Source organism: Buteo buteo, chromosome 9, assembly GCF_964188355.1.
Source record: "Buteo buteo chromosome 9, bButBut1.hap1.1, whole genome shotgun sequence".
NCBI lineage: Eukaryota > Metazoa > Chordata > Aves > Accipitriformes > Accipitridae > Buteo > Buteo buteo.
The window spans coordinates 33,318,357-33,344,826 of record NC_134179.1 but is presented as its reverse complement, the minus strand read 5'-3'; the positions used below and the strand labels follow the sequence as shown (position 1 = coordinate 33,344,826).

At 37.9% G+C, this 26,470-nt stretch overlaps 1 protein-coding gene across 1 annotated transcript in view; it reads left to right on the top strand.

Moving 5' to 3' along the window:
* Positions 1-26,470, top strand: part of TAB2 (TGF-beta activated kinase 1 (MAP3K7) binding protein 2) — a 70,694-nt gene extending 44,224 nt beyond the window's left edge. The window contains exons 2-7 of the mRNA XM_075036012.1: positions 5,395-5,584; positions 11,092-12,604; positions 19,852-20,012; positions 20,671-20,764; positions 22,125-22,205; positions 24,415-26,470. Of these exons, the coding sequence (XP_074892113.1) occupies positions 5,483-5,584; positions 11,092-12,604; positions 19,852-20,012; positions 20,671-20,764; positions 22,125-22,205; positions 24,415-24,560 (2,097 nt within the window). The 5' untranslated portion in view covers positions 5,395-5,482 and the 3' untranslated portion in view covers positions 24,561-26,470. The remainder of the gene's footprint in view (positions 1-5,394; positions 5,585-11,091; positions 12,605-19,851; positions 20,013-20,670; positions 20,765-22,124; positions 22,206-24,414) is intronic.

The window sequence follows — 26,470 nt, the reverse complement described above, 5'->3', positions numbered from 1 at the left end:
ATTACTACAAAAATAACTTTATATTGTACTGCGCCCCAGTATTTAAAAGTTTTCCTTTGTAAGTAAACTCTGCTTTTAATGGTTTTAGGAAGAGTTCCTTCTCCAAGTCACCATTGCTGGATTTAATTTCTGGTGATAATTAATTTCTTGAATAGATTTTTCAGTTTACTTCTGTAATGTTGTACTGCCCTTATTTTATGCCTGAGTCTCTGAATGAAGCCAAAATGTTACTGCCAGCAGTTTCCCTTACCTCCTGTTGGTACCCTTTTCTTCTACAGTCTATTTACTGGCAGTCTTGGCTGTTCACTCTTGCATTTGTGCCTTTTATTTTCCACTGGTATATATAACTTTCTAACAATATTCTGGATGTCCTGCTGCCAGATTCTGACCTCCATGGCTGACGACAGCACTACGTTTGTTCCTTAGGCATGCATCTGTCAAAATAACTTTCAGTTCCTTTAAGCTTTCCTCTAGCAAGTTGGATGCTGAGTCCTTTTTATGGTTCCTTTTGCAACATCAAGAATTGGGGAAAAAAAACTTTTAATCTTTCTGTCCTAGAGAGGCCTCATGAGGCCTCCTGGCCTGCCACTTCAGACTTCCTTAAGGTTAATTTGAGTCCATTAATAATCTTTAAATATCTTTGAGCTCTGCAGCAGGTTTTTCTTTAAGTGATGATTGGAGTGAGACCTTAATATTCATATGATACAAGTGCATTTTTCATATGCTGTATTGCCAGTGAAGCCATGTTAGTTACCTGTTGTAATTGAAACTGAAGAAAAAAAAAAAACCAACTTTTTTTGTGAATGTGGTGGATATACTGCCTACAGGACTTTGAGTATATTTCTTTGTGAATAAAGACAGTGGGAGCAGAGCCTATGGTGTTTTTCTCCCATACTACAATAAATACAATTGTGTTCCACCATGTTGACACAGTTGATGCACATGTACAAAAATTTCATAGTAACTTTAGTAAAATGATAGATGTTAATTCTAGCTCTTCCTGCACTAGCTGCATGCATCTTCTTGTTGCTAAGCCACCAAAACTTAAAAAGTACAGTAGTAAAATAAAAATAAGCAATGTCCCAAGTATCGCATGCTACCAACAGATAATTGAATTTTGCAAACATTGGATGATGCCCTGTAAGTCATTATATGCCCATGAAGATGCAGAAAAGCTTCTCTGCAGCACTACTTTGAATTTTAAGGTAATTATTGTAGTTATTTTGATGCTGTTTCAGAGTAATAAATGGAAATTGTGGTCATTGTATGTTTTATTAAGACTATAGACGCTGAAAAATGAGCTAGAATACCAAGTGTTTTATTGAAATGAAGCACTGGGGTGATGATGTGGAACGTTCTCCTGTTTTTAAATGTTTTAAATAATGATTTCTAATCTATTCTCTGTGCTCTCATGAAAAGAGTGGGTGCGTTAATCTTTCTATGCAGTTTTTCCTGTAAGAGCTGTGGAGGTGCTGTTTTGCCAATCTGATACCTCAGATGAAAGATGGAAATTTATATAGAGCATAAATACAGACTTTTTAGTACTGTACAGGGAATTTGAAATGGAGAATATAGAATTTACTATTCTGATAATGATACAGTATATTGTGGTGTGGGTTACTTTAGGTTAGAGAAATCGGAAAAAAAATTAAGAAGCCTTAGGAGGATTAAGAGGGGGTTAACTATTTAGCAGCAAGTTTAATGGGCTACTTGGTAGAAGAGGGGTCGAAAAATTTCATTGATGCTGAACTAAGGTAAACCAGTTTCCTTGTTAATAGAATCCTGTATTCTTCTGGACTTGCTGTGATCTTGCCAGCTTTGAATTTCAACTAGAGAAGCATTGTGGTATAGTTATCATTGATAAACAATTGAATTATTTAACTGCTTAATTTGTTGTGGTTTTTTTCTCTGCTGAACAGTGTTTTTCTTAACAGTTGCTTAAAAGAAAGTGTAAGATCGATAGTGTTTTGTCACTGCTCAGATTTGCCTAGCATTCTAAACCATTGAAGAAATAACAGGGGTGTGTTTTCAGTGAGGTGTGGATTCATTAATTTTTTAAATTGCACTACCACTGCCATGGAGTTGACTTTTTCAGAGTTAAGAATGTAAGATTACAGAGCAGTGTCAAGCTAGCTCATGTTTTTTCTGTCTGAGGGCATGTATTCTCAGCAGTTGTGAGTGGGATCTGCAGTGACTGTTACTCCAAGCTGAGGGCAGAGAGCTGCTACAGGTCGTTTCAGGAGAACACGTATGTGCAGCTGTGCTCTCAAGGGCCTGCCCTCTGGTCTGGTTGAAGCTTGTGCACTCTGCCTGGATCATCAGCTCTTCCTTTGGCTCTGCTGTAGTGAGCAGCCATTTGCTTCAAGACTTCAGGGACTCTCACGGTATTCTTTGTTCCCAAACCTTTATGGATTGCTTGCTTTAGGCCTGAGTAAATGTAAACAGGCTTTAGTGTCGTTCTAACAGTATACATACATACTGAACATTGTGCTAGCCAATGCATCTGAAGTGGGAGGGGAAAGGAACTCTCTAGTACTTGAATTTGTGTTTAAAGACTGTTTCATTACTTCATTTTAACTTTTGTGATTCTTATCCCTTATTTTAACCATATTCATGTTATGTTTAATGTAGCTTTTCTCTATAACAGATTAAAACCCTGACACTTTTTCTGGTAGAAAATAAATTACCGCTTTTTGTTTCAGATGAGGTATTGTGTTTCTCTCTGTGTAAGCCAAGACTTGCTGCTTCAGTTGGCTTTTGAACATGGTTGTTTTTCAGATGTATAGCTTGAGCTGTTAAAAAAGAAAATATTTTGATCCTCTGCTTGTCCAATGTTGCAGTTTCTGAGGCCTCTTAGGTGTGTCTAAACTTCAGTCTAAATTATGACCACTGCTTGTTTTGGCATATCCATGCTACCTTTAAATTTGTGATCTTGGTTACTGATAGCAACAGGCACAGGGCACCTTATGTAGCAGTTGTCTTCAACATTTCTCTACCCCTTTGAGATAGCACTCTTGGTATAGACAGAATAAATTTGTACAGGATTAGTGCAGGTGTTTATCTAATTAAACCATAATCATACTGTGACTCTTAGTGTTAAATGTGTGCTCACTACTTTTAATTTACTTATGTAGGACTCACAAAATCCTCTCTTGCCTGCTATTTTCACAGATCTTCATACTGGTCACCTCTTTGCAGATAGTTTTGTGGGGGTTTTTTGGCTTGGTGGTTTTGGTTTTTTGGGGGATTGGTTGGGTTTTTATAACCATACAGGTCTGAAGGGAACCAGACTTCCCTAGTTCCTGTTGGCTCTGCTAAAGTGCACAAAGAGAAGGAAAACTGAACTTGCTTAGTCAGATAAACAGAATGGGTATTCTGGGAAGGAATACCATAACCTGAGTTTCCGGTTCTAGTAGTCTTGGCTGGTACTTGTCATATGTTACGGTTCTTTTGAAGTTGTGGTGCTGTTTTCAATAGTGGAATATCGTACTGTTAAGTACACTAAAAACTGTTGGTAGGATTGTGATCTGTGTTTTATCAAAACATGTCTGAATAGTCCAACAAAAAATTCTGTTCTTGCTTGTATTTTTAATTAAGTATGTATTGTGATTATATCAGAGAAGCTGGGATTTATGGGGCTAAAATAATGAGCAGATGTTTACTGGAATATTCTTAGGACTTTCAGTCTTCACTATTTTATTAGCTGACAAGCTGTTTTTTCCCATGTGTAGTGCGTATAGATGGAGACTCCAGAGTAACAGGTATTTTGGGTTGTTTTGGTTTTTTCTTTCTTTCTTCAGAGCTATTAAATTGTTGGCAGAACGTTGAACTGGTTAATGTGTTGCTTTTCAGTTCATGTTGAGCTATTATTGGAGGTATTCTCGTGCAAGCCAATTACCTGTTGACTGGTAATTGTATCAGTTCAGACCAGAGAAGACATAGGAGTTGAAAAATTCTTATGATAGAGTGGTTCAGGACTAGTATATAATATAGTGGTTCAGTGGTCTGGGAATAGTATTAAGCCTGTCTCATCATCCATGCTGAAAATGATGTGCTTTGTGCTTTTCCATCAATTCTTTGCAGGTTTTCCTCCATCTTTTCGGTCTCAAGAGAAGTTGTAGCATTGCACTATGTTACATTTGAACCGCAAGTGGTGTTAATGCTCTAGAAAATTCTGATTAATGCTCCCCAATTAACTTGCCACTAGTCCCCTTTTAGTGCATAGAAGTACAGAAACACAAGCATGTAGGCTCACTTACAAAGTGAGTGTGCCAGTGGGATTGTTGGGAAAGAACTTGGGCTGACAGGATCCAGGGAGCAGCACGTACAGGTGCCTCCTGGTACTGGAGGCAGTTCTCTGCTGGAGGTTGCCGTGAGTCAGTACATGGTGTCATAGTGCATGTTGAATATGAGGCAAAGAAAAAAGAAGAGAAAAGCAGGTAGAGGAGGGGAGGAGAAAGTTAATAACTTGATAGAGATGTTTGTATAAGACTTGCTGACTTAAGAGGTAAATGAATGTTGGAGTTGACTACTTTGGGTTTTTTTGTAAACCATATGGTCACATTTATTTGTAATATTAGTTTATATGAAGAAGATACCATTCCATTGCCTAACACATAGGTGCATTCTTCCAAACTTAATTGGTAAAACTTTTCTTGGTAAAAGCCTATGAATACCATATGGCCATGACAGATAATTTGTATAAATGTGTTGATTGGGTAATTGTGATATAATGTTACTCATAACTCTTCATAATTTCCTTCAAAGGAGAAACAGAGTTAGTTGAAGAAACTTGAGTTCTTATAGGGTTATTTCCTTCTAATCATAATCTCAGACTATTTCTTAAGTATGTTGGGTGAAAAACAAGTAGACTGTTGCTAATAAATCCTGAAACTTAGAAACACTGAACTTCTAGCCACAATATCCTGATAGTAAACAATAACAGTGATGGTAAAGGTAATGATGTAAGTGCACTCAAAAGCTGAATGAACACTGTCTTCCTGTTTTTGACGTGGACTTCTTCATGTTTACTTGTGTTTTAAATAAGTAAAAATGCTGTTCTTAAAACCAGGAATTTCAATGCTTTGATAAATCAAGTATTTTTTTTTTCTAAATAAATTTTATAATGTCAATATAAAAACCAAGATAGAAGGAAACTGCTCAGGAGATGTGTCTATAAGTGGGCCATTTTCAAGGTTATGAGTGTGTGAAGGACAATTAGTTAGCCAGAGATGTCGCGTGGGAAAATACTGATGTAAAATACAGACTTATGTTTCATAATTGGAAAGAGGGTGGGTGTGTGTGTGTGTTGGGGTTTGGGGTTGTTTTTCATTGGGTTTTGTTACATCAGAAGTGCCTGCTTTCAGTGTCTTAAGGCTTTCCTTCCTCTTCCAGAAAATGCTGGGACAGAAGAGATGAGTACTCCCTTTACTAAGGCCTAAAACTGCCTGTTGAAAAACAATCCTGACCAGGCAATATACGAATGGCCCAAGGAAGCCAGCAAATTGATATTCAGGTTTTACATGACCTGCGACAGAAGTTTCCTGAGGTACCTGAAGGTGTTGTATCCAGATGTATGTTACAGGTTAGTGTTCTGTTAATGACTGTACGAGTAAGCAGTGTTGCTTATTTTAAGCTTTATGTATGGGTGTCTCCTTTGAAAGCAGATTTTTTTTCTTTCTATTTTCCTTTTTGAGTGAGACAGATATACACAGTCTATTTCTTTGTTGCACAGCAAGCTAAGTATTAAATTGGCCTCTTCTTTTTCCATGTCTAATAAAGGTTGGCCCAAGGTAAACCAGCCTGTAAATCAGTGTGTGCATGGAGACTATCGTCTCGCCAATCAGTATGCTCGTGCCTTTTGGCCACCTCAAGAGCCAAAACTAACTGTGGCAAAAGGAGGGATGCAAAGCCAACTTGAGTCCAGCAAGGAGGGATACAAAGCCAACTTGAGTCCAGCAGGGACAATTTAAGGCAGTGCTACAAAAATGCAGCTTTTTTGTTTGGTTGGGGTTTTGTTTGTTTTGGTTTTGGGGGTTTTTTTGTTTTTTTTTCTTTGAGGGTCAGGGCAGGTCCAGAAGCCACTTTGCTACCTGGTTTCCATCAGGCTTCAAGGTATTTAGTGGGCCCTTGCCTGCATGCAGGTCAGCCCCAATGCTTTCCACTCTCAGCTCCCTTGGCCTGCAGAGCCACTGCTGGTGGCCTTACATATCTTCTGCAGCAGGGAGCCTAGGAGCGTAATGTGGGCGCAACCAAGTTCTCTGAGTCAGCTTGCATCAGGCAAGACTAAGTGATTGTAGCTTAGCATCCACCATGTTAGACCTGAGTGGGTGTGATACACTGGTTTGCTTCTGCCCAGAGCTTCCCAGGGCTTTGGCTTTATTTGTTTTGTTGTAGCTTGGGAGTCCATGCTGATAATCTGTGGATTTCTATTGGGCTTGGAAGTAACAAAGCATTTGAGTCTGGTACTGCAGTTAGTACTAAGGCTATGGGACTGCCATATCCTTCAACTTCTACCTCCAGCTATCTGTTTTCTATACTGCCACTATCAGAACACTTACGTGCCCATATTTTATATCAACTTCTGCTCTATAACATCACATTAGTTACTTCAGGAGGTAAATTAATGTGCCTGTCCAAAGCCTGACATAGGGACACCTGAATGCCTGGAGTTAACAAATGATGATAGACTTACTTAACTATGTTGCTTAAACATGTTTGCTTTGCATTTTCCAGTGATCCCAAAGCATCCATACTGATTGGATTTTATTTCATTATCTAAGGTATTCAACCTTTGAGTACTCTGGATAATAAGAGGATTGTCTGAATATTCATACTGATGATCAGTATACACAGCTTGATTGGAAAAAAAGATGGGTCATGAGTTCCCAGAAGCTAGCTGTCTCTGGGCTATGGCTAGGACATCTGTGGTTATGATTCAACATTCTTTAAATCATAATTGTTTGTCTTGCTTTTTATATGTATTTTTATTTATAAAATACATATATGTGTATACTTACATATGTGTATGTAGTCACACACACATGCATTCAAACACAGTGTTTGTACTGTTGGGAGTAGAAGTGTGACTGTGCCAATTTAATGTTGATATTTTCAAGACTTTATCATGACTCTCCATTTTTACTAGAATAAGAAACTTGAAAAGTGCAGCTCTTGAGAATTGTTTTTATTTGCAAGAGGACAAATTTCTGCTTAGGGCTCATGAGACTTCAAGCTTTCCTCAACTCTTTCTTTCTAATGATTTAGCTGAAGAGGGAACAGAACCGGACTATAAACTGCCAGTATTTGTTCTCAGGATTGTACACTACCATTTTTATATTGGTTCTCGGTAGGACTAATCTAATTCTTATACTACAAGTACCTTTTTGTTATTCAAACATGAGAACTGCTTGTTGAGCAGGTCAATGGACTTGCCAGAGTGAATGCATCAGTAATCACCTTTTGAATGTAATTCTTGATAAATTTAAAGGCTAGTGCTTGGCTCTTGAGAGACTCAGCAGTCTTCATAACATTGAATACAGTGGATTTTTATTTTTTTTTAATAAAGAGCATTATAACTGTGAAGAAAAGATACTGTACATCCCATGCTTTGACAGAGATATGAGAGAAGGGTTTAGATGAGGGAGTATTTTAGGTCAGCTTTCATAAGAGGATTTTTCAAAAATTCTGTAGGGTAATTAATGTTCTATATGTGCAATATTATTACACTAATTCATTACACTAGAAGGCTACCTTTTTTGTTGTTAACTGAGAGCTTCTAAGACTCGCCAGAAAAATCCTATCGTGTTGGTGGCTCTTTGAAATTTCATGAGCTCTGGTTTCTCTGCATCAGTCAGCTTCTAGCTCTGCTACTTCTCTGAGATAGTGGGGAGTTTTGTGGGGTTTTTTGTGGGGCTGGTTTTTGGGTGGTGGTTTTTTGTTGTTGTTTTGGGGTTTTTGTTTAAAAAGAAGCCTAACATGACCTCTTTAAACCAACAAATTTTGTACTTGGACTGGTGGTAAAGACTGTAAAACAGAATTTGAGAGTACTTCTGCATGTATTTGCAATACTGCTGGAATGGTGTCTGAATCCTGAGTTCTGCCTTTTTGTAGTTGAGCATAGTGGAAGGAATTTCCGATAAACACGGTAACTATGATTTAGGTTAGAGATAAGTACTTAAGGACGTTATTGGGTATAAGAAATGGTGCATTCACCCCCACAATACATAATAGGCAAGCATCATGTGTCAGGGTGAAGTTTTCTATTTTAAACCAGGATGTATAAGATATCCCAGGAGAGAACCCGAAAGAGTTTAAGCAGTTATGCAGTTTATAACGATATTGACAAGAGGCTTCTGTAACAAAAAAAGTTTCTTCAGATCACTATGAATTGTGCAGGAAAACTTTACAGATATTTCAGTCATCCTCTGAATTTTTTTAGCCAAACACTTTCAGCTTTTTTTTAAAGGAAGGTTGATAGCCTTATATGCTTATAATGAAAAACTTAAGCATAAACATAGTATGCAGATGTCTTGAGGTGAGTTGCCCACTGTTGAAATATCTAAGCAATATCTAGTATACTAAAAACAGAGGACCACCAAAAATCTAATAGGATGAATTTTAAACCTATGTAATCTAGGGAGTAAAAAGTTTTATTGCTTTCTTGGGCTGACAACACTGAATGTTCCTGAAAAGTTTTGCATCCCTCCATTCTCCCCAACAAGCCTTCTGCATTCAGCTCTCCCCTTCTACTCATTTAAAGGAGTCACTGCAGTGTCCCCAGTCTGTGGACATTGTCTCCTTTTGTTCTTTTTTGTGTCTGGAGCATTCTATAACTACCTGCTCCTCAAGTCTGTGCCCTCTCCTTGCTTCCTCATTTCCCTCCAACATTCTTATTCTTTCTTTTTTTTTCTTTCTCTTTCAGGGTGCCAACATTTTAAACTCAATTGGGACATGGGCAGAGCTAAGATGAGGGGTATTGTTTTGCTGGAATATGCTCAGTTCTGCCATCAACCGGTTCTCTGATCTATAAAGAGCTAGAAGCGGTTGAAACTCTGCCTCTGCCAGCCAGAAGATGCCAGGGGTTCCATGTGCCCCCGTTTCCCCTTTGAGTTCTCCAATTTGCTCATTGACGTCTCTGAAATTTTGGAATTGATTGGATGCAGTCTTAAAAAAGAAAAAAAAATTGTCCAAAGAAATGCATTCAAGCTGAATGTAAGGGCCTTGCAAGCTTGGCCTGTTCCTTTTTGGTTTGGTATTTTTGGCCTTTGTTAATAATTTTAATTCACTTAAGTTCATGCAAAATCTGCCTTTAAGATCTTTCTAGCTTGTTTTTCTGTGGCATCCTATCTTTTTCCCTTTTCTGGCTCCCTTTTCTCCTTTGCAACAAATACAAAGCTATTGTTCTTATCTTCTTACCTACTGTTCTGTCTGTGTGTGATTCCTTTCTTCACTACTAACTTCAATTGATTACTTTGTCCTCTGGTGCTTATTCCAAACTAGAGCTGATATGCATACCATCAATTTGACCCATTTTCATATCTCTCAAGACTTTTCTGCAACAATCCTTATATACAGCTGGCTGTTAGATAGCCTTTAGGGAATCTCTTATTTTAAAAGGTTTTGTGGCTGGGGTTTTGTGTGGGATGATTTTTATTTTTTTTAAGAATTCAGAGCTGCATCTGACCTGTGTGAGCACATAGTTTTGGTTTTGTGGGTGGAGTTCAGCCTTGTTGTCCCTCTCCCACTTCTGTTATGTCCGTCCTTTTTTCTTCTTTCTTTTTTCTTTCATAAATCTGTAAAGTAGACACAGTCTTGCTATGTCTGCACAACACTATGACCCCTCATCCTGGTTGAAGGATGAGAACTACTGTCTGCTAGTTTAACAAATAATAACTTGACACAAAGCATGTAAGCATGGATCATTTTATCTTGCTTGTGTTGCTCTTCAGCTAACTAATGTTACTACTTGGCATATGAATTTTTTTTCCTTGATCATATGCATTTATTCTAGTAACTGTTTCTGTGTGCTGGATGAATTTGGCACCTATTTAGTTTTAATAACATCTGGGCCTCAATAGGTGCTCTTCTGGCTGAAAGTATTAACCTTTATTTCTTGGGGTGGGGGAGGGGGTGTAGTTCTGTAAGAAAAGTGGTACGGACAGAGCATAATATTAAGAAATTATGCCACTGATGCATGTTCGCTCTTTTCCAGAAATCTTTATGTAGGAAACTAAATTGGGAAGATCAGAGTACAATGTTACTAAACGTGGAAAAAGAGAAGAGGGATTAGCAGTTCACTTCTGAAATGTTCTTAAAAACCAAATTAGCTAGGTTGTGGTTTTTGTTCTAAGTCATCCTATTACAGGTTTTATAAAGTAACTTTGTACAATTGTAAGTATTTAAAAGCTTTGCAAGCAGTGGTTTAAAATGAAAATACAAATGTCCCCTGTGTTTTCCATTAATAGTTTCATCTTGCAAAAGAGTAATCCTGCTGTATTTGTATAAACTGAATTTTTACATTTCTTCTGAAGTCATGTACAACTCCTTGGGTTGGCATATTTCTCCTCTGCAGTAAGATTCACTTTCCATTTTCAGCAGGAGGTAGTGCATAACTGGTATTGAAATGTTTGGGAAAAGATTTAAAATAAACGTGTATTTTGATTTTTGTTTTTAAGTTATTAACCAGTAATATGCAGATGCTGTGAATCCATTCCTTCTGTCATTTCCCCCTTAAGCCAGAGACTTGGTCATTGCTTGAAGATTGTTCTGAAATTGAGAAAGAATAGCAAAAATATTAATCCAAGGTGTATCATACTGTATGGTGTTAGCTTGTCAACGTCCAAGATCTCCCTGTCATTGCTTCAGCAGCAATGCAGACCTCCACCCTCAGTGCCAGTGACTAAGTCACTGTTCTCAAGATAGTAAGCTTCACATGCGAGCCCCTTGCGCACGTGTAGCAGCTATGCTAGCTGACCACCTAAAGCTTTCTGTTTGATGCTACATTAATTTTTCAATGATGATTGGATGCATATATATCTAACTGTGATGGTATTTTATCAGTAATGTCAAACTTTCATCTGTCTTTTATAGAATAACAATAATTTGGATGCCTGTTGTGCAGTTCTCTCTCAGGAGAGCACAAAGTATCTCTACGGTGAAGGAGACCTAGGTTTTTCGGATGATTCTGGGATTCCTGGACTACGAAATCACATGACATCTCTTAATTTGGATTTGCAGTCACAGAACGTGTATCACCATGGAAGAGAAGGAAGTAGAATGAATGGAAGTAGGACTCTAGCTCACAGCGTTAGTGATGGACACCTTCAAACCAGTCAGTCCAACAATGAACTGTTTCAGCAGGAACCACAGACAGCACCTGCGCAGGTTCCACAAGGATTTAATGTCTTTGGGATGGCTAATACAGTTAGTACTTCTAATCCAGGGCAGCATCTTGGATTTCACCTAGGCGGCAAAGGAGTATCTAACTTGTCTCAACAGACACCCAGATTCAACCCCATTATGGTAACTTTAGCCCCAAATATTCAGCCTGGTCGCAATACCCCTACTTCTTTGCACATACATGGTGTACCTCCTCCTGTACTTAACAGTCCACAGGGAAATTCTATCTATATTAGGCCTTACATCACAGCTCCTAGTGGTACCACTCGACAGACACAGCAGCAGCCAGGCTGGGCATCTCAGTTTAATCCCATGCACCCTCAGCAAGCCTACCAGCCTTCGCAGCCAAGTCCCTGGACTACTCTTCCTACATCCAGTACTACGCCACATACCTCATCACAACACTCAACGCAGCCAAATCATCAAGGCCACCAGACTTCTCATGTCTATATGCCTATCAGTTCTCCTACTACTCCACAAGCACCTATGATTCATTCATCTGGTAGCTCACAATCCTCTTCTCATAGCCAATATAACATTCAGAATATTTCCACAGGACCTCGCAAAAACCAAATTGAAATCAAACTTGAACCACCACAAAGAAACAGTTCTTCTAAGTTGCGTTCAACTGGCCCTCGCACCTCCACTACTCCCTCTTCCCTCAACAGCCAGACATTAAGTAGAAGTCAACCCACTGTTTACATATCGGCCAGTCCTCCAAATACTGATGAAGTGATCACACGCGGTCAGCCCAAGGTCTACATTTCAGCAAATGCCACAACAGGAGATGATCAAGTTGTGCGGAACCAGCCCACGCTTTTCATATCGACAAATCCTGGAGTTTCTGCCACTTCTAGGAATATGTCTGGTCAAGTAAGCATGGGTCCTGCATTTATTCATCACCATCCACCCAAGAGTCGAGCAGTGGGCAACAGCACCACTGCAACCTCTCCTCGAGTGGTGGTTACGCAGCCTAACACAAAATATACTTTTAAAATTACAGTTTCTCCAAATAAGCCCCCTGCAGTTTCCCCAGGGGTAGTGTCCCCAACCTTTGAACCTACAAACCTTCTAAACCTTCCTGATCACTATGTTGAACCAGAGGGTATCCAGCATCTTACTGACCCTGTTTTAGCACATGTGGATAGGATCAGTGATGCACGGAAATTGAGTATGGGATCTGATGATGCTGCCTACACGCAAGGTAATATTCTTAATATAAATAGTAGAGATTTCAACCAGGTTGTCAATTCAGTATGTAGATTACAGAACAGGAAACAGTTGATAACCTTTGTGATGTTAATACAGTATCTTCAACTTTAGCATTCATGAGCATTTCCTAAATAAATAAAAAAGCTTTATAAGCAAATCATAGATTTCTTTTTATGGTGAAGACATGTAACTGAATACTTGGAGATAATTCTTCTGTTTGTCTTAAGTAGGTATGTTGCCTGTTCAATGAAGTGGACTTGTAGCATCTTCATTTTTCTGTTGTTCTGAAACATAGAGTTTGTTCAATTTGTCCTAATGATTTAAAGTTACAAGTCTACTGGCAGATCTTTGAATTAATTGAGAAACTGTTTCCATTGGATAATGTTCCCATTTTTTTTCTTTTTGAGAGTGTATGTAAGAAGGAAGAAAAGCAGACTTCAAGAGCAATTAGTGGGACAAAGTATTGGCCTCCATGTTTCCTAATGTGTGCCTGACAATAAAATGCTTAAAGTCTTGATACTTCTGTTATAAAATGTGAGAAGGAATACCACACCAAAGAAAGCTATTTTAAAGGATCAGTGGTAATGGGAGGGTAAAATTTAAAATATGTGATATGGCAACCCAACCTATTAATCTTTTTCTTCTGTTTTCATGTTTTTGCATGCTTTTATTACCAACTTGATGGTTTATTAGCCCTCCTGTGGACTTTTTGTATAAAGTTGTTGAATGAGTCTTAGGATATTTAAGATAGGTTGTCAAAATAATTTCTCTTTGAACTCATTGGGCCTCTTTGAACTTACCAAACAATTCAGCATTAAAAAACTGGCTTGTTCTATGACCACTCTAAATGTTCTTCAGATTAATTTAGCCATTTTGTTTTGTGTAAGTACAATGGTCAGGACACTGGAAGCCTCGTCTTGCATCTGGAGTACTATAGTGATGAAGTAAATCAAAAACTGATGATAGCTTGTGCACTACTTCTGGATGTAATATCTTTGGTGAGAGAATAATCCATCTTAACTCAAGTGTCTAAAGGTTAGGTGTCAAAACAAAAAAAACCTAACCATCCTAGACTGTCTTTTACAATTAATGAAGAGTTAAAGAACTTCAGAAAATGATTCATCTGTAGATAAGCAAAACAAATTGCCATCCAGAAGTGCTATTCCCTTTCCTTACTCTGAAGGGAGACTTGGATGGCTGTTTTAGGCCTAGAGGACTTCAGATATCCAGAAATTAAGCAGTTGAAATCTTGTCCTTAGGCTCTAAATACTCTTCTAGATCATGAAGTTGCTTCTCAAGCGTTCTACATTTTAGGTACTTGTTGGGGAAGGGTGTCCCTTTTTCCTGTTCTGCCTCTCTGATGGGACTGACTTTTACTAGGTCTAGCTCTTCATCTCTTGTACCCCTGGTAGTGATGGCAAGTGTAACCTGACTGCCTCCAGAATCTCCACAGGCTGCAGGTATCGGCATCCAGTTTATAAAGCTGAGGCAAGCTTGATATACCCATTTCTGCTATGCAGCCTAGAATTCAAAAGCATTGACTGGCTCATGCCTGCTGTGGAGCGCAGTTGTTCTTGAAGCCAACATAGATGCAGTTTTTAGATGAAATGTAGATGCATAATGTGGGCTGGTGCAGCCTTAGGGAAGCACCAGCATTCTGTGTCCTTCACTAGTTCATATAAAGCACGCTCAGGCTTGTGAAGTTCTTCACATTCAGAAGTGTTTGGGATTTCTCGCATGTGTTGCTCCATTTCTGCTGCAACAAGTGCAGTATTTTTTAAACTTTTGTTCTTTAATCTTCGGAAAGTTGAGAAGTGTGTGATAGACTTACTTGTATGATCTTGATATCTAGAAGTCTGAACTATTGCTTTTAAACTTGAATCTTTTATTTAGAGGTGGGGGGGGTTCTGTTACATACTAAAAGGGATTTGAGTTACTTGATGCTTTCTGCTGTGAGGCCGTGTTCTAAGCTGCTTATAATTTAGCCAGACTGTGCAAGAAACCTTCCATTCTAGGTGCTTGTCTCATTTTAATTGTAGCCAGAACAGATGAGTAGTTTCTCTGGCCACAATTAGAGAAAAATGTATTTTCATCAGCTTTTCCATTTCTGCCCAGAATGCTCCTTATCTTGGCAGGGAGAACTGAATCTGGCTTGGGGTAGAAGGAATGTGGAAGGTGGAGTTGCTCTGGTGTCAGTGTCAAAGTGTCAGGGATGACAGTGTCAAAGGAGATTTCGTTTTCTTTGTTCCAGTGAATTAAATTCATATGTGTGGTCCAACCCAGGAGAATAGAAGGTGTGTTGGACCTATCTGCAAGTGCTGCTGCCTGCCACCTAAGAAACTTTGCTTCCTTTAATTATGGTGCGTGTAGGCACTCCAGTCTCTTTCATGATTAGATTACTGGTTTTCCTCCCAAGTAAGTTGCAGGGGGTAGTAGAAGGCTGCCACAGATCTCTGTCTTGTTTGCTGCCAGAACTGGAGGTTATATGATGTGAAAAGGAGTAGGATACTGCTCAGATAAAATCAGTGTAGTTGCCCTGGAATGCTAGGTTATGTCTCCCCCACTGACTTTGTGATGCTAAGAAACTCTGTCACCAGACTTTTCAGAAGTGGTTGCTAATTAATGTTTCTCGTTTTCTGGAATTCCAGTTTGTGATACTGCGGGCTTGCTTGTGGAAATGTTGAGAGCACTCATTCACTGCTGAAGTCACTAAGAATTAATGATGCTGTGAGAAAAGCAATGCTAGGTGCGTGCCCAAAAGGACAGCCAAAAGAGGATGCGTTTTTATGTTAATCTATTTAGTATCAGTTCTCTGTGTGTACAGGAGTATCAGTTCCCATTACTTAGCAGTGATTTCAATTTATAATATAATTAGTTTTATTAATATGAAGCAATTACCCGAGATTTCAATTTATTACTTTAGTATAAAGTGTATTATGGATGAAAAACAGTGAAATCCTGTTAGAAACTGAAAATTCTGTACTCAGGAATGTTTTTGTGATATACATTCACTATGCATGCAGTCATATGTTGAATATGAGTATTATTTAGTGAGGCTAAATAATTATTTAATAGTTGTTCATTCTGTATATAGCTTTCCATCTGTATAATGGGCAGGCATCCTATCAAGAAAATACATAATTGTGTAACAAAATCTTTAAGTTGATGTTTTCATACTAGGGAGCCTAAGTCCCTTAGTTTAATACTACTTGGCTTTTGACTGTGACTTCTTCATATTTTCTTGGGGAGGGGATGGTATGTGTAGTTAGTCATTGGTACCAGCTATAGGTATATATGTGAATGTTTACTTAGCAATTCTTGCCACTATGTTTTTAATGTAAATATGTTAATTGATAAACAAGTTTAGTAACTTGACATTTTGCACAGTCCTTGCTTTGGTTTCTTGGAGACTTTTAAAATTTCAAAAAGAAAAAAAGCTGCAGGAAACAAATTTCTTAAAATCCTAACCAGTCCTTGTAGATCTTTAAAAATAAAGACTTGAATGAGATACAGCTGTGCCCCATGCTCCAAGAGGCTTTAAGCCCATTACATCATGTGATTTAAGAAAAAAATACAGCTTTACATTTGGCTCTGTATATCAGGCCCCTCTTGAGTGACGCTCTTTTTAAGAAATAAAATGGCAAGAATGTTGGAAAAGGAGAATAAAAAAAACCAATGTGAACTCTTGAAATTGCATATTAAATGCATATTAAATGACTTAATTTTGTGCAGCTTCAAATACAGATTTTGAAAATGTGCACAAACATGAAGTGTCTCCTGAGAATTTCATGAACCCACTGCCACAGAGTAATTGCATTGCCAGAATTCCCCTTTCCTCCATACTTGGCAAAATAAGAAATTTCAGAAATTCATATGTCTGTAGAATAGGGTGAAATCATTGTGTTCCTAGATTAGGTTTTTTCTTAGAAACCCTTATAATAACAGAAGATTCTCTAAAGCAGTAATTGTTTAAAACTGAGATTCACAGAGGCTTTGAGAAAACAATTATGCATACATTTTCAAATTTACAAGTATATTCAGTACCTGTTTGAGTAGGTCTCTAAGAAAGGAAGAGTGAACTTTTGTCCTTCAGATTTTAATGCTCCTTGTAACTATAATGATTACAGCCTTTTTATGGAAAATGTGCACTTTGAATGTCAAAGGAAACAGTGGCATCTGCCAAAGTGTTGAAGTGTACTGTTCTTGCCAATCTGCTGAATGTGAATATGCAGAAGTTGAAAAAATTGAATGTGCATAGTACCCTGTTTGCACATAATTAAAAAGTTGAACATGAAATCTGTTCTGGTTGTGGTACAATAATGACGAGTCAAGGGGGCAATCTTTGTACTTCTTTTGCTAGGCTGAGTACAGTAAATAGCTTCTTTTTAAGAATGTCTGAATAAACAAGTGCAAGCTTGAGGCTTTCTGGCTTGTACTCCAAGTTAGTCTATGTAGAGTAAACTTGGGTGTGCCTGTGCTGCCTGCAAAGGTGGAATCCCGTTCCTGCAAGAAGCATGGGATTATTAAAAAGACCGTTAAATGTCTCCTTGTAGACAGTGTAAACTAGACGTAGTAGCTGAACTGCATTAGATTCAGAGATGCACTGCAGTTTTTTCTTAACGTTTTCAGTTGCTCTGATCAACACTAGAGGGAGCTGAATACTTAAATTGCTGTTTTCCATTAATAAATACTGCAGTGGGATATGGGGACATTTTGTCTTCCAAACCCCATTTTTTTCCTGCAGCTGCCAAATTGGTATTTAAGCAAAATTACAAAATTTTATGTGAAAGCCACCACTTAAACCTATGTCTTGCCAGTCCCTTATCCAAGTTACTTTTAATAGTAGAAGTTTAGCATAGCAATATCAAGTGATTCTTCTTTAATCATAATGGTGATTTTGTAATGAGTGTGTTTACAATTTCGAATTCCAACAGATTTTAAAATGGTAAAGTAGTCACAAAGCTGCTAGGAGAACAAATTGGATCGTGTCTGGAAAGTGATGTGAAAATGAAGAGCATGTAATAGTGCTGTGGGCATCTATCAGTGCCTTCTGCTCCCTGTGCAGTTCATTAATGACTGCTTAATTTCTAAACCACAGAAGTGGGAGAACATTGAAATGAGAAGTTGTGGGGTTTTTTCCCTTTATAAGAGTAGCTTAAAAAAAAAAAGGGAGGGGAGGAGGTGGCAGGGCAAAATCCTCCAGAGATAGTCTTGCTCATAGTCTTATGCTTGAGGCCATGCCATGCCATGTGTCCTGAAGATACTCTGGTAACCCTTTTTCTTGCTTGCCATGTCCAGCGTACTGGCTGCTCACCAGCAGCCTGCATCCATAAGTTTGACAGGTCTGAGGAGTTCTGAGTCTGGTTGGTAGAGCACAGCTGTGTTGCTGCAGGTCAAATACCAATAATCTGGGCTTCAAAGAGTTGCTTCAGCATTAATACCAAGGCAATGAAAATTGAAGAGACTATCTAAAATTGGAAACAAAGTGTAGAAGGAAAAAGGGGTTGTACTCTTCCAGCAAGAGTAGAGGCAAAGTAGTCTTTTATTTCCTTTCTTTATAGTTGCAGCTACATTTGTAACTCCTGGAGTTTGTAAATGGGAAGAAGTTCCTTCAGCTGTTTCTAAAAGGCTTTTCAAGAGGGGAGGCTGTCTTTTGAGACTACTTACCTGATGATTCCAAGTCTTCAACAAAAATCTTTATCTTGGGATTTCAGTTACTATGGTTTTATATTACATAGGAGCACAGCTGCAACTTTAACTATAGTGTGACTAGTGGCTACCCTAAATAAAGGTGCCTATTTATGCAAACATCTCTAAATTGAACAAAACCAAGCAGAAGCTCAAGCAGCTTTGTCTTTTCAGTATCTTTTGAACACAGGTGGCTCAGAAGCCTAGGCTGAATCTCAGTAAGGCCTTGCAGTTCTGTAACACTGTACAAAAATAGTTTGGCATGGTTCCTCCTTTTGAGAATGTCTGGAAGACAAAATGTGATGCATGAATGAATGAACAGGCAGGAACTGCAGCAGAGGGCAGTTCCGCTTGCTGAAGATACGGAAAGTTGCGTCTTGGTTTTTTGCTATTTTTAACTCTGCTGCTACTTGGGAAAACCTAACCAACCAAATCTTGAGTGCTTCTAATTTTTTGGTACCTGAAGAAATCATGGTGAATTAAACATGATGTTTCAGCCGGAGTTTTGCTTAAACACTTTGTGAGGCAAATTCAATCTTTTTAAAACACACTGTTATTGCTACTTTTTTATTATTTCCACAGTGCTATGAAGGTATCCATAGTCTGTGAAACTGATCCTGGTTTATACGAATTAGTAATTTAATGGATGAATGAATGGCTGTGCAGAAGTTGAAATGATTGTTGGGTTTATTTAATGAAACACGTTTTCATTTTTATAGAAGGTGATCATTGCTTTGAGCAGTGTTATCTGCTCATGTGGTGATATTTGATAGTATACCTACCTTTAATGAAATAAACTCCTTAAATTGTATGAATTTGATTGCGTCTTCTGCTTCTTAAAGCTAACTTCATAGTTTCTAAATTGGCTCTCCTCATGCCATTTTCTTTACAGATAGTAAGCAGTGTTAGAAATTAGAAGCTAAGCTAATGGTTCTGCACCATAGTTAAGGAATAAAATGGTATATAATCCAGCCTCTGTGATAAATATAACTGATGTTTGTCAGCAGTATTGCTTGTAGTACTTCCTGGTTTAGTTTCATTTGATGTCTCCTGCTATGACAAGAACACTGGATTATGTTCCAATCCAAATAGCAATAAAAATCAAAATCTTGATGCTTATCTAGCATATATAGTACTCTGTATTGCAGCTGTCTGTCTGAAGTCCTCTTCATACTACCTGTTTTACAATGGTTGGGCTGAATACAATACAAGGAAATGTTTGTTGTTGGTTTCTGTTAGTCATTCTTGTAGATTGGTTGGGTTCTTGAAAAAGATTTTTACAGATTACAACTAAATTTTGCAGGGTCGTCTGTTAGGTGGTATGACTTTCTCATTGTATTTGCTTGTTGTCTGTAATTGATTTGTGCTGGTTTCGAAAATACAACACTTTTTGTCTTACAGCAGAGGTTTTCTTGTGAGGAGAATGGAAAAGCCATCTGTAGCAATGTTTTTTGTCTGTATTTTCCCAAAAGAATACTAACTTTCATCTTTATCTGATGTCACCATGTGAAGGATAATGAAGTAGATAAAATGGGACTTTATGTATTGCAGCTTTACTGGTACATCAGAAGGCCAGGATGGAGCGACTTCAACGAGAACTTGAGATTCAAAAGAAAAAGTTGGATAAACTAAAATCAGAGGTCAATGAAATGGAGAATAATCTAACACGAAGGCGCCTGAAAAGATCGAATTCTGTTTCCCAAATTCCATCAGTAAGTTGAAATGTTTGTAGGCTATAAATGTAAACCACAAGCGTGGTCTGTCACAATAAATTAAAGGAACAGTTGCTCATATATTGACAATATGCTAGTGACAGACAGTATAGCTAGAATTAAACTGGTAAATAGTGTAGTTTAGAGTAAAGACTAAATATGTGTTATTTAACCACAACCTTTCCGTTCACTAATTGCTTTGTGAAGTGTTGCTTTTAAAGGCAGTCACAAAAGGCTTGACCTGGTAGTCTTCCCAGATGTTCTTAAAGGCATGATCACTTAACTTTTCAGACTACAGTTTAATACTCATACTGCTTTCCACACAAAGTATTTTTTGGTCTTCATGCATATACTAATCTCAGAGAAATTGATTAATGCACCAGTTTTCAGTGCCAGAAGATCAGCCATTGATCTGGTGGACCATGGGCTGTGTCCTGATCACAATCGGGAGTTGTTCAGTCAGCTCTGATGAGAGACAAGAATTCAGTGGGTCTGAAAGCTTTATGTAAGATTATGCTTGGATTAAAAGAAAGGTCATTATAAGGAAGATTCTTTTATCTTCACTTCTGAAATAAATCAATGCTGTCTACCTATGTGTGAATGATAACTGATAATAAAATGGGAAAATTTGGTCTAACAGGCAGGTTTATTTTTTCAGCTGGAAGAAATGCAACAGTTAAGAAGTTGTAACAGACAGCTGCAGATAGACATAGATTGCCTAACCAAAGAGATTGATCTCTTTCAAGCAAGAGGTACAGTATGCCTTAGTGCATCAGCAACTGTAAATGTTGATTTTTTTTTTTTCCTTTCTTCTTTCACTGTCTGCATGTATCAAAAGTGTCTGTGTTTATAAATGATGAGTATAGACACTATGTGCAAAATCATCACATTAGTTTGAGTGAAACCATGGGAGTAATTATCTTCTAAGCCTGTTGGTTTTGTTGGCTTTATGATTTTCCTAATTCCACGGTCATTCCTATCTCTTACTTGGCTCAGAAGAGAGAAACTTGTGATGCCATTTATATAATAAATGCTGGGGGGGGGGGGGGGGGCGGAATCTGGTTATTTGAGTATCAAAGAAGAGGGAGGAGAAGTTTTCTAAATGATACAGCCATACATATGTGTCCATCTCTCTCTCTTGTCTTCCACTTCTTCTGTCTTGTATTCAGCCTCTCAAGTTAGCAAATACAAAGTACAGCTGTAACTTCCAGTGTGCTTTCCTCCTTCCACTTTCCTTGTCTGCAGGGAGACAGCCTTTGGTCATGAGGGCGAAATTACAAGACAGCTGAGCCAATTCAAGAGCTGCCAACAAGAGGTCCCTCTCTCTTCCTGCTTCCCTCTCTTGCCACTTACTGTGCTTTGGCTCTATATTAGCTTTTTAGACCCTTTGCAGAGCTGATGCTGCTCACTAGCCAAGCAAAAAATGTTGCATTGCTGGAAAAGCTTGCTGCAGCTGATGTGAGGGAGAGGCACGGAAAGGGAGAACTGAGATAGTGAGAGGGAAGGGACTAATGCTTTCCACTTTCAGCAGCAGCAAGCTGTTAGATCGGTTCAGTCTTGAGCTGTGGAAGTTCTTCAGACAATGTTCCTGCAGATAAGGAGAAAGTAGACAGGTGTACTGAATGTAATGCTGCACTAAAAACTTGACCTGAAATAGAATATTCAAATTGCATGTGATTTTATATCTGTTTGTTACAGTAAGTTGGAGTTAGGAGTTCCTCAAAGTATTAAATCTAAGCATATATAATACACTGCATAGTAGATAGCACATCTCTTTCAGTATAGTTAAAATTTAGAAAAAGTCTCAGGTAAAATTTACTAATAAAATGCTGTTAAATATTTGAGTGACAGAAAAAAAATTGATTAAGGAGTTTGGTCTGCTGGATTCTGTTACTGATTTTATATTGCATATTTTGGGCAGTAAGTTTCTTCACGTGTATTGTTGACATCTTTAATATCTCACTTGGGTCAGTATTGACACCTTGATATAAAAGGTGATAAGTGAATAATAGTACTATTTCAGAATCACTGTCAATACCTGATAGGCTTTCCTATTCAAGTTTATTTTTAAAACTGCTACACTTTCTTTTTGTTTGTTTGTTTTGTTTTTAGGACCACATTTTAATCCCAGCGCTATTCATAATTTTTACGATAATATTGGATTTCTTGGTCCGGTGCCACCAAAACCCAAAGGTACTGTACTGGTAAAATTTGGCTTTGATACTAATACCTGGTTTGCATCTAATATCAAGTTCTAGTCTATGAATCTAGTTTAAATGTGGATTATGAAATAGATTATTTCAAAAGCATCCAAACCTTGCATTTTATTTGTATTTGCAGTAAATGTGCTTCTGTTTGCTCTTGTTTCCTCTATTCATACATTCAGGAAAGAGAAGTATATTAAATGGGGTATATTTGAAGATGGCTAATATGTTGGGAGGTAGTTTAAGTAAATGGAAGCATGCATCTTTTTTTAAAAATGAGTGTGAGATACATTGCTTAGGGATCAGTGAAGCTTGCTTAGATGACTTCATCATTGTCCTTCGTGAGGAGTGGATTTATTTACATGTTACAATAACTCAGTTTGGTTACCCTGACTGGACTTCCTGGCTACTGTAGAATTTGTATTAACAATTTACATAAAAGCCTCTTCTGACTATTGTTAAATATAGTTTTAGATAGTTGAAGTGGAAAGGAATGCTGCCCATAGGACAGTCAGTATTGCTGAATTTATTAGTCAGTCTTGAATATTCTGCTTGTCATTGTTTTGCACGGGGGTTTTTTTTTCCCCCTTAAGGGGATGGCAAACAAAGCAGAATAATTACGTCTTGTGTTACATAAAGCAGAGAGTGAAATTACCTTGTTTGCAACAGCATCATACTATGATCTATAGGCAGATCACCAAATGAAATAGATAATCCACTAATGTTTCTGTGCAGTCTTTCTGTCCAGGAAGTTCTCCACATAATATATATGTGTGTGTGATTGGTCCTTGTGGTGTGCAGTAACTGTTGTTACAGAATCTTGTCTTAGGATTTCTGGCCATTCTGTATTTCAGAATGGTCTGGATAAATTGGATTTTTTTCTTGTCCTCCAGACTGTAACTCCTCCAAACTGATACTGTTCTTCATGCTTTATAAGGTTTTTTTATCCTTCATTATCTAATCTGTTAGTGAAACTACTGAGTAAAGTTAAATCCATATGCAGTCCTATTTGACACATTTTACATCTGAACCATGAAGAATTTATCAGCAGTTCTGTCAATTACGTGGTTCCCTTTACGGTAAATAAAACCTAACCTATCAAAGAAGGAAAATTAATTTTCTGTGACTAGTTGTTAACATTTGCATTGACTCATCTTCTAGGAACTCACAAATTTAAGTGTTTAATTTGGTACAACCTATCCTGAAAATGCAAAGTTAACCCTGACTGAGTTTATAAACCTCTGAAGTCCTTCTTATCCTTTCTTTCTTTTTAAAAAAGTATCACTACTGTATCTTAGTCCTTTATTAACTTTAACTTTCAGTTCATTTTATTTTAAGTTTCAATTTAACTCTGATGTAGGTTATGATTTAAACCAGAATTACCACTGTTCAAAAAGAATGATAAATAATTCTTTTTGTGTTGTGATCAGTAGCCTTGTACTTCCCAAAGCTGTCACTGTCATTTTTCAGCAGTTGCAATAGGCTAGTTGCTAATGAGATGTTCTGCAGTTGAAATAATTGGCTAAAAGATTTTGCTGCAGTTACCTAAACTGGGAACCCTTAACTTGAGAAGTCACTCTTCTCTCTTTTCAACTTTTTCATCTCTTTTCATCTTTTCTCTTTTAAAGTAGTTGAAGATTGTTGTCTAATGCATCATGCAAAAAGATGCACTTTTATGCTTGGGAGGATTACCCTATACCATGACAGAGCTAGGCATTGATTTTTCTTTAGTGAATCTGACTGCTTATCTTGTTTGAGGAAGAACTGCTGATACTCATTCAAGGGTCAAAATGTTAAATATGTCCAAAGGTTACAGAGCACTTATTTCTTGTCATAATGAATTTTAGACTGCTCCATAGACCTCAGTCTTCTAAATCTTGTGCATGTTTCCTTTCCTGATTAATTTCTAAATTTTATCTCCTTTTCATGCAACAGCTTTGAACTGAGACCAAAAGGGAAGAAAGCAGAGTGAAGGGATGGGAAACTTGCTTTTTATAGTTTCACCTTGTGCCATTTGGCTGACTTACAATCAAGCTGTAGTCAAGGGGCTGGTAAAAAGCTGCCTCTGTCACTTGTAATAACTGTGCTGTTCTCAGAGGAACAAGATAGTTCTCAGTTACTGAAAAAAAATCATCTCAAAATTCTTTCCATGCTGTTCTTGGTTAGTAACTGCTTATCTTATCTCTTTCATGTCACAGATCAGAGGTCCATTGTGAAAACACCAAAGACTGTTCCAGACACAGATGAAGATGAGGGAGCTCAGTGGAGTTGTACTGCCTGTACTTTTTTAAATCATCCAGCCTTAAATCGCTGTGAACAGTGTGAAATGCCCAGGCATTTCTGAGCCAACGGGCCCATTACCTTTTGTAAAACCATAGCAAACATACAAGGAACTATCCAGTCATTGGGGGGGGCAAAAAAAGCATTTATGCGTAGGATTTTGTAAAATTGAAGGTGTGACGAGATGGTATTTTGCTAATATTAAATGTCAGCCCACAGAGCTAGTAATACCTCAGTGTTGTGTCACAGGCAGTTGAAATTGATCGGCTGAAAGGTAATCTGCTGAAAGACTCAGTTGCCAGCTGCCTAAACCATGTACAGTATTACCAGTATCCCAGTAATACACACCATGTTCAGTGCTTGGGTGTTGCCCATCCTCTTCTCTGCCCCGATGTCACTACTGAATTTTGACAGGGGAAAGGAATAGAGTGCTAGCGTTTTTGTTTTCAGAGCTTTCAGTGAAACACTACATGCACAGAGGAGATCTAAAAGGAACAAGGTTTAACTATTTAAACTGTTTGCTGCCACATAGTGCCTTCGATAAAGGGAAGAACTTCACAAATCAGTGGTACTCTTTGCCTTGTCTTCCCTGAAAACATCTCTGTGAAGCCAGAAATCAGTACAATCACATCTAAAGATGAAAAGGAAAAACTGCATGCGTTGTCTGTACAATACACACAGTGAAATACCCCAAAGCTTTTCCTACTGTACATAGCTCTAGAGCCTGCTTTAAGTGATTTCTTTTCTTCACCTTTATTATTTTCTTGTACTTCTGTATGTATAGTGTAATAGTCTTTTTGTTAACTTTCTTTTTTCCCTTTAAGTGATTAAGCACGATCATGTCCCTTTTTTTAAGCTTTTATCTGAGAGAAGCAATGCCTTAAAATAAGAGCATTAATAAGAAACTATGCACAAAATAGCTTTCCTCTGCTCATTCTGTACATTGCTCTTGTAAATGCTGATGATCTGTGAAGACCTGCAGATGCAGCGTGGTAAAAATGCAGGAAAAGTTGGAAGAGTTATGCATATAGTTCACTCTGTACACTGAGTTTTACGGTGGGTGACACAAGGTAGCATTTTGTCTGGCGTGAGGAAACTTTTTATACGAAGAAACTTTCAACCCACCAACAGATCAGCATCCGATTTAAGCTTGCTTCATCTGCTGGGTATCTTGCAGACTCCTGAAGAGAGATTCGTTGGGGAAGTACATACAGTGCCAAAATCAACAGCAGCAGCATCGTACAGCTTTGTTCAAGGACTTTAAATGCTTTCCTGTTTTGGCAGCCAGTTTCTAAACCTGACTTTGTGGTGAAGTCTCATATTTATAGAAAACAAGGATAGCAATATTTAGGACAACTGAAATAAAGGCTGGAAAAGAGAAATCAAACAGACTTGAACACTGAAGCAACCTCAAGCATCTCTTTATTTTGATGATCTATTTTTTTAAGGAAGATATTCACATGATCGGGGATGTATGTAACCAAGATCAAGAAAATGGAATTCCAGTACAGTATGCATGAAAGACGGCACGCAAAGAATTATGTAGCAGCACTTAGTGTGAGGCTGGAGGGAGTGCTCACAATGTAGCAAGAGACAAAGTAGACTGTCACCCACTGTAAACATTTGCCAGTGGACACTTTTATTAGAAGTTTTACAAGTGATCTATGTGAATGCACAGAGGCCTTTGTTTTGAAGGCTTTGCATTTTTTTTATGTGGGAAGAAAATGCCAATCCCAGGTAATTAGGCAGTAGACCCAAAGCACTTGCATTCAATGCATTTTGTTTATAAAATGAGGCCTTGTTTTTCAGCTTCATCTGCAGTTCTATGTGAAGATTGACAAATCAGTTTTTACCTGTTTATTAATAAAACCTAATTTGGATATCTTGAGTTGATGGTTTTGTGATTTAGCTGGGTAAACTGCCTTTGTAACAGATAAGTTATTTATAAAAATTAAAAAAAAAATTATATTCTAA